Source organism: Ailuropoda melanoleuca, chromosome X (assembly GCF_002007445.2).
Source record: "Ailuropoda melanoleuca isolate Jingjing chromosome X, ASM200744v2, whole genome shotgun sequence".
Classification (NCBI taxonomy): domain Eukaryota; kingdom Metazoa; phylum Chordata; class Mammalia; order Carnivora; family Ursidae; genus Ailuropoda; species Ailuropoda melanoleuca.
The window spans coordinates 93,117,906-93,126,736 of record NC_048238.1 but is presented as its reverse complement, the minus strand read 5'-3'; the positions used below and the strand labels follow the sequence as shown (position 1 = coordinate 93,126,736).

The window sequence follows — 8,831 nt, the reverse complement described above, 5'->3', positions numbered from 1 at the left end:
AGGCTCTGGCCTTAGGACAAACCACACAATTACTCGTGGACATGTGTTGAACAGAATCATAGCTTGTTGGGGGGCCAGAAAGACTTGTAAGAATTACAGCCAGGTACCCACTGACAGTTGGTACACTCCGGTTTATTTTAAATGAGAGGTGTTGCTTTCGGAGACAAGTGTCACCTCCACCAGGCGCTCTCACACCACACCTTTGGACCACTTCCCCTAACTCTGAGGCTCTTAACCCCGCGCATGCGTGAAAAGTTCGGGGCGGCGCGTGAGTGGAGAGTGGTCACCGCTCCCTTTCCCCTCCCAGAGGGCTCTGCGGGTTGAAGACGTCAGCACTCCAGCGCGGAACGCAGCACAATGAGAGGCGTGGCCTAGAGGACGCGTTACCCTGGCGACCACCATCTCAGCGGCCCAGACTTGATGACAGCGTAGAGCGGGAAAGGTGTGCGTGGAGAGGTGAAACGAAGAGGGTTTGCAGCCCCAGCCCCGCGGCACCCTGGGGGCTGACGGGGCAGCCATGGATCTGTACCTCAGCAACTGCTATAAGGCTGCTGAAGCCGCCGCCGCTAAGGCGACCGCCAGCAGCCTAACTGCCGACAGAGAGCACTGCGACACCGTGAGCAGCGGCTAGTTTGTAGTCACCCTCCTCCTTACTCCTAGGCGGGGTCTCGGGAAGGCGGGCGGACGGAAGAGGCGGAGACCTCACTAGAGCGAGGTGGGAAAGGGGCCGGTGCTTGACGACTCAGCTTCAGGCTCCCAGGCCCGACAGCCAGTAGCGAGAGTGGCCTGTGGCCGGGACCAGCCTTGGGTGGGGCCCAGAGATAGGGCTGATAACCCGGGAAGCTGGGAGGCCTTCCGGGTTGTCAGCAGGGCGGGCTCTTTCAACCGTGAGTGTAGAATTCTTTGGTTTATTGGGAGGTATTGGCCCATTTTAACGTGAGTACATTGGTCTAAACGAAAATAACAGTTCTTAAAAATAGACTATTTCATTGTATCTGACAGGGCTCACACACAAAAAACATTCCAGAGATCGGTGCAGCTAATCTATTGGATCTTCCTCTTGGGGTCAAGCTGCCTATTATCCCAGGAAGCAACAATATATTCTATACTACAAATATAAGTGAAAAGGTAAACTGAGCTTTAATAGTGCTTAAGTGATTTTCGTTATCTTTTTTAATAGCTCGCTATTAAACTTGAAACACTGCTATGATTTTGCTTTGAGTCAACTTCAACTTAACACACCAAGTTGAGTTAAATGAAGTGATTAGTGTCTGAACTTCACTTATTTAATGATGGAAGGCCCCAGGATATGCCTCAGCCATCCAGTTAAGCCTTATCTCCAACCCAGAGCCTCAGTTCCCAAAGGTTGGGTGGGGTCTTTTCTGCCTACCTACACTTTTCTTGCTAATTCTTACTTCAGTGCCTTTGTCCATCTGGCTCCCACAACCTGGCACGCACTCTTCTCTCCTTCCTGACCTTCAATTTGAGCCATCCTTTAAGAGCTACTACACAAAGCCTTTCCCAAGTGTCACAACACCCAACTATCTCATCTCTCCTTAGAATTTACATGCCCTTGGTGTGCCTTACTCAGGACTGAGTCAGCACTATTAGTGATACGGTGTGCTGCACTCACATTATTACACATTTTAAGTCCTCTGCCTAACACCCTGTGCTCTGTCCATAATTTGGGCCAAGACTAAAGGAGGTTCAGAACTTTCTGGTGAGAATGTGCTTTGATCACAATAGCAAAAGATTCTACGGAAATAATTCTGACCTCCTTACTCTTGCACTGTCTAGCACGTCGTTAAGGATGAATAGGGGCTTCTTGGTATTTCTGATAATTGTCTAATATATATGTTGTTTTTTAGGTTTTATTGCTGGAAAACAATAGAGTTTCTCTTTTGAAAATGCATAATGTTCTACTAAATATATGCCAACCTCACAGAAATTTACTGAGTCACACTCCCACAAATTAGCTTTCCTGAAACATACTCAAAACCTATTTCACTACTAGTAATAACACTGCTTCCTAGTTTATAATTGTAGCCCTATCTGTTGGTTTTTTTCCCTCAAATATCTTCTGTTTGTTATATTTCTTTTTTCTTTTTTTTAGTTGATTTTTTTTATTATGTTAGTCACCATACAGAACATCTATTTGCTATATTTCTATTCTGTTCATGTTGTTCACTTGTTAACTACTTCTTATTACCAGATTTTTTCTATACTAAATTATACTGATTATCTCTCTACTTAATTATATTGATTACCCCAAAATATATGCATTTGATCATGATCAGGCCTACATTCAGCTACGCTGAAGACTAACTTTGTAGGACCTTTGTCTTTTAGCAGGATTTCCTCAAGGAAGTAAGACTTTATATTTACACCTTTAGGTATTGTGTTTTTTTTTTAAACTCATTTTACCCTCATGACCACCTTGTAAGGTGAAGCTATGATTTATCTAAGGTCACAGGTAGATAGTAGCAGAGTTCAGACCAGAACCATTGTCTCCTGACTCTTAGGCCACACTCCATTACCTCACTTTGCTGCTTCCTCAACTGCACGCCACTTTAGCAGATCACTACAGAAGCAGAGAATTTAAAGGTCTTTCATGCTGTTTTGAATCCAGATAGAAGCAAAATTATGGTATTTGACTGTCTTTTTTCCAGTCAGATTAAAATGTAACAATGTAACCTACCTGTCTTTAGCTATGCATTAATCCACACCTGACAACTGATCCTATACAACATTTTGATAACAAACTTATTTTCAGGTAATTTATTTATAAATTAATTTGGATATTAGTATACTATACTTAGCAACTGTTCACATACTCCTTAAATTGCTTTTATTGAAAGTTAACAGTAAATACTTTGCCAATTAACTTAGACATTCAGCTTTCAAGAAAAGATAACATGTTAAGTGAAAAGAACAATTTGCGTACTTTTAGAAGTCTCCCCTGTGACCTCCCACTGGCACGTAGTAATGATACAATAGACTCTTCATTTCGGGGAAGCCAATTATTGTAATTGACAATAGAACACTTACCCTGGCCTCAACAAATGGATTTGTCTTTTTCTTGATAGGTCAGTAGCCCAGGGTTGGTCAACCCATGTCTGTTACCAATGAAAATCAACATCTAAAAGAAGCAGCAATAATCAATCTGCTAATTGCAGCAGTGTTTCAACTGCCATCACTGTTGATCACTTCTCTTCTAGGAAAGATATGCGCTTCCTATATAGTCTCACTGTAAATTAAATCATTGCCCAGAAGGATGTCTTTCTTTTCCTTTTTTTTAAAATTATGTTAGTCACCATACAGTACATCCCTGGTTTTTGATGTAAAGTTCGATGATTCATTAGTTGCGTATAACACCCAGTGCACCATGTAATATGTGCCCTCCTTACTACCCATCACCAGCCTATCCCATTCCCCCACCCCCCCTCCCCTCTGAAGCCCTCAGTTTCTTTGCCTTTTTAAGAAACATTGGTAGTCAGGGAATCCAGTTTCCTGATATAGGTTCATTAGGAAAGACAAAAGCCTGGCATCAATCAAGCAGTCAGAAATTTACAAAGGAAGCTTCTAAATGGAAAAAGAAAGCTAGAACCCTATCCTGCCTCTCTTGTCTTTCCCCCTTGCCCACAGATGAGGCACCCTACCTGCCTTGAAGGACTCTTAGGACCACACCTCAGTGTTCATGAATTGGGCTGAGGTTGAGGCTACCACCCCCAGCCTGAAGATAACTAGAGCAGAGGGGAAGGGAAAGGCAGTTAGATTCACCTAAATCAATCCATTTTCTGGATTCCCTCACTTCAGGTTCGGCTTACGTTTTTTTTCACTGATCAACCTAGTCATTTCAACAACTTGAGGTTTAAAAGTGCAATTTCATTCATTTTACACACGTAATACTTTTGAATCTGTGTGTTTGCAGCTTTATCAGCCTTCTTATGACTTTAATCTGACTGATCCTTATTGCCGACTTTTGGAAACCAGCTATAAAAGCCTTCATGATCCCCATTTAAAAGCATACCATAAACGAAAGGATATCCTAAGGAGATTAAAGAAGGGCGGTTACATCACCAGCAATAATAAAGTAGGTTGAAGCCTCCTTCCCATTAACCAGTAGAAACCTAGGGACTTGATAGACACTTGGTTATGTACTTCACTAGGAGCCTGTTTCAACTTTGGTTAAACAGTAAGAAATATTTATTAGAAAACTCAATTAATTACTCAGTATTTGGATTTCTAAATAAGACTACTTGTTCCTTCTTGGTTTTTTTTCTTTGATAACAGCAAAAGATAAGCACCATATGACTCAAATATGTAAAGACATACATATAAAAGTTTTTATTTATGTATTTTCTCCCTGCTATAGTATAGTGCCTTTCCTCTGGCTTTAAAAGTAATAAAGGCACAGTATACCTATCAAGGAATGTTTCCTACACTTTTTGAGAAGACTAGAGACAAAATGGAAACCTAGCAGAAAACAGCATGATGAAATAAATTGGGGGGGAGTGTTGAATGTCATTATTATACTGGTGTTTTAATAACAAATTCATTGAGAATTGTAAATTTCTGATTATGATGTGAACCATATTCTTGAAATAATACTATTTAGATAGAAATTTCGTAGTGATACAGCAATTTTAGATACTGCTTTCCAAATTGCTACCACAATGTGCTATTATTACCCTTGATCCTAAAATTGTTACTAAAATGAATATTCTTATGACACTCTTCTCTGCAAAGCTTTATGATTGTTACAACTTTCTATTTATATCTTTGGTTTTTGGTTTTGCTTTTATAGGTCATATGTACCTTGAAAGAATTGAATAAGTACAGGCAGTATCTGACCACTTTAAAATTAGACTTTGAAAGAAACTATGTAAGAGAACAAGTAAGTTAATACTTAAATTTGTTTTATTTGGGGTCTGTAAGATAGTTTTTATGTAGGGTTTGGAAGAAAGGTTTGGTCCTCCGCGGAGTATTTACTTATAATTACCTGACCTAGAATTATGAAGATAACAAATCAAGTAAGATCCCTAGAGATTTATAAGAGATAAAAATGAGACCTTTGCCTTTAATTTACAGAGAGAAATTTTCACTTATCTGGAATGGAGCCACACTAGGCTTAAATGCAGGTTAACAGAATTAACCATGTGTAAACTACAGGAGGTTTACCAAGCCCTACACTTAAGACGGCCTATTAAGGGACAGGTTTATTTCTAGCCAGTATAGAGACTTTGATTTTTTTTTTCTCTCAGAAAATGATTGAAAAACAAGTAAATAAGTTGTATGAAACCAGAAGACCCTACAACAGTTATGAAAATGAACAGTTCCAAGAATGGCTGTTACAGGAAGATACACAAGCAACTCCAGACCAACAGCTGGTAATAAAGCACAGGTACGACTGAGGTCAATGCATATTTCATGGACATATTGTAGACCCCAGAAAGTTGTAAAAGTACTAGAAAGAATTGAAAGCAGGACCAAAAAAAAAAAAAAGGATTACACATTATTGAACCCCTTATAGTTTTCAATGTGGAGAGAAAGGAGAGTAAGAGGTAATGGGACTGGGAACCCCCTGGTACCAAGGCTTGGGGGGAGTTTTTACCTGAGAAACTGGACTCACTAGAAGCCCAAGAGGTAAGCCAAACTGAATTTGAAGAAATCCGAAGTCCACATTCCTGAGCTTGGGAAACCCATATCCATAGTAGCAGAGAGAGAGAAGGTGTGTTAAGCATGTTTCAAAATTAAGTTGAAGGAAGTCACTGCAGCGTCAGAAAAGGAGAGTTCCTATAACTCTATCTGATGCTAATACAAACAGGTGTTGTTCCCCAACCAATCATGTATGTTCATTCAGCTACAATTCACACACATTCAGTGTTACTATTCAGAGGCCAAGCCCATGCCCCAGGAGGCAGAGATGAGCTAGAGTTCTTTCTCTTTCTGATTTATTGGGGACAAGGGCCAGTTCACCTTATTCTGCCTCTTAAAGTCCATGGGTTTATGTCATGATATGCCAGAGTACTTGCTGATCCGCTAAGGTCCCGGTCTGGTAGTTTGTGGACCTCTCTGTACATGGAAGGTCACTCAAGGACTTGGGAATTACAGAGAGGCCAGTACCCACTTATTTTTAAAGGAAATTCAAATCAACTTGTGTTTTGAAGTCAGTCTTTAAGTTGATTTCAGCTGTCTTTGGAAATTCATGTTCCCCAAACTGCAGAGCTGTATGTAATCTCTATGTAAAATGCTTTTAATCACTCTGTTCTAAATTTTGCCATTGTCCCAACCACAATTACAGACTTGTATAACAGGGTCTGGGAAAATTCGTACAGTATGGTAAGCTGGTGGATTAGGTTAACTTAAAGATCCCTGAAAAACTCTACATTTTCTGTATTCAAGAAATAAAAAGCATCCCAGAAGGTGGTTTGGGAATATCAAAATTGATAATACCATCATAAGGGAAACACCCAATTTACCTTCACTTATATTTGCACTTTTACTTAGATATTTAGATATGATTAGTAGGGAATTAGACAAAGTTGAGCACACAGCAGAAAAGCAGAGCATACGCCGGATGAAGGAAGAACAGCAACGACATCAGGACCACGTTAAAAGAAAACTTCGTCTCCGTAGACAAATTGAAGAGGTGAGGAAAACCAAATTTTAAACATTGAAGGGAAAATTGCATATGGTTGTTGTTTTGATAAACATTTTTAGCAGTCCCACCATATGACCTGAAGCTATTTCAGGTCTAAAAATTAAACCACTATTAAAAATAATAATAATTTAAATAATAAACCACTATTAATCTTTTATCACTTTTATAATAGACAAGCTTTTACTTAACATAGTGAGTTTGATATCACAAATTATATTGCATTTATAGTAACACCTCATCTGCTTTTAAAGTTTTAGATATTAACTCTAGTGAAAAATAATCATGGCTGTATTCTCTCAAAATTCAGACAAGCCTATTTATTTATCTTCTCTACCAAAATACATTTAAGGGCAACAGATTACATATGATACACCCCTTAGGCAATAAGAGAAAACCCTCTTGCCAACATCTTTTTAGATCCATCTTTGAAGCCAGGCTTATACTTGAATTAAGTTTCCAAAAGCAAAATCATTTCCTTCCTTTTGCCATTCCATTGCATCCATCAACATATTCCCAATAAAAAGTAGTGAGAGAAGCCCATTCTAAAGCCAACATAAGATTTTCATTATGGTTTACCCAATTTTTGTAAGGTCCTTGACTTGATCTAATTTGCTTATTGACAAAATACCAAAAAAAAAAAAAGGTAATAAAAGAGAACCCCTTCTAACTACCATAACATTGTGTTCCTTAGGAATGGAAGACAAAAGAAATGTTACTTCTGACAAAGATTGGAGAAGAAGTTAAAAGAGAAGCAAGAATTGAGGAACAACGTCAAAAAGTCAGGGAGGAAACTCACCGGAAGGTAGAGTGAGCTTTTACTTATAACTTGGGCTATTTGAGGAAAAGCTTTTGCCAATTTTGATATTTTAAAGTGTGAACTATCAAAAGTGGCCTAAACTCACGAGGATAGCTATTAGAGAAACCCGGTTTGGTCTGAACCAGGACTTCAAGGACTGCTCTGAAATGGGACCAGTCTCCAGAAGGGGCACAATGACTTAAATTGGATCTAGTTGTTACAATGTATTCTTCTTCATGCTGGACAACAAAAGGAAACTTACCCCTTACTACCTTCCTAGTTTTGTACTCATTGTGACTTCAGAAATCTCAAAATAGGAATGAGGGCACCCTTCAAGTAGACCATCATATTTGAAATATCTGTTTTGCATTTCCAGTAGCAAGCTGCCATTATATTTTTAAACATTTAATATATGTTTTTAATATTTTAGAAACAAGCACTTCTAGAGAAAAAAATTGCTTATCATTTACAAAAAATGCAAAGAGATGATGTTAAGAGAAACAGACCAGAGGGAAATATATTTGAAAACAAAGGACAGGATGAAAAAGAAGGTGAGAGAGAGACAATAGAGACAATAAATGATAAAGTATCTAAGTAGAAGATGCATATGTATATATTAAATATTGGTGGCTTTGTAAAAACAACAACAACAACAACAAAAACCTCTATGTGCTTATGTGGTAAGGTCAGAAGACCCTTGGAAAGGGAAACCCTAGAAGCTCACACTACCAGTGCTAAGCACTATGCAAGGCACCTCCCAGTTACAGCTCAAGTTGTAAAGAATGTACACACACAATATTATATACATTATAACAAATTCAGCACTTCTGTAAAGTGGCATAGTAGACGATACTGCCTGTACCACAGGTTTGAAAAGGAGCCAGGGGCATCTGGGTGGCTCAGTCGGTGAAGTGGTGAAGCGTCTGACTCTCTTGGTGAAGTGGTGAAGCATCTGACTCTTGGTTTCAGCTCAGATCGTGATCTCAGGGTCATGAGATTGAGCCCTGTGGCAGGGTCATGCTGGGCATGGAGCCTGCTTGGGATTCTTACTCTCTTTCTCTCCCTCTCTGCACCTCTCCCCACTCCTGCTCATGTGCGCTCTCTCTCTCTAAAATAATTAATTAATTAATTAATTAATTAAAAAGGAGCCAGTAAGAGGGGACAGTGAAAAAAAAGATATGACAAAGAGGGAGAAAGATGTATATGAAGGGAAAGACAGACAGAGAAAAGGAGCCAGTAAGAGAAAACATTTCCAAGAAAGTAGACTGAAACAGAGGGAGACAAAGAAAAATATTTTTTAAAAGAAGAAAAAATTTTAACTGAGGACTAATAAGAAAAAATTATACAAAACAGAAAAAGAACAAGCTAGTA

The 8,831-nt window shown here is 39.1% G+C and overlaps 1 protein-coding gene across 2 annotated transcripts in view; it reads left to right on the top strand.

The window, feature by feature from the left end:
- Positions 1 to 349: 349 nt before the first annotated feature.
- Positions 350 to 8,831, top strand: part of LOC100475469 (fibrous sheath-interacting protein 2) — a 66,601-nt gene continuing 58,119 nt past the window's right edge. For both annotated transcript variants that reach the window (XM_034648858.1, XM_034648857.1), the window contains exons 1-8: positions 350 to 616; positions 1,003 to 1,128; positions 3,932 to 4,093; positions 4,808 to 4,897; positions 5,265 to 5,404; positions 6,511 to 6,652; positions 7,356 to 7,466; positions 7,891 to 8,011. In XM_034648858.1, coding sequence (XP_034504749.1) covers positions 518 to 616; positions 1,003 to 1,128; positions 3,932 to 4,093; positions 4,808 to 4,897; positions 5,265 to 5,404; positions 6,511 to 6,652; positions 7,356 to 7,466; positions 7,891 to 8,011 — 991 coding nt within the window. In that variant the 5' untranslated portion in view covers positions 350 to 517. The remainder of the gene's footprint in view (positions 617 to 1,002; positions 1,129 to 3,931; positions 4,094 to 4,807; positions 4,898 to 5,264; positions 5,405 to 6,510; positions 6,653 to 7,355; positions 7,467 to 7,890; positions 8,012 to 8,831) is intronic.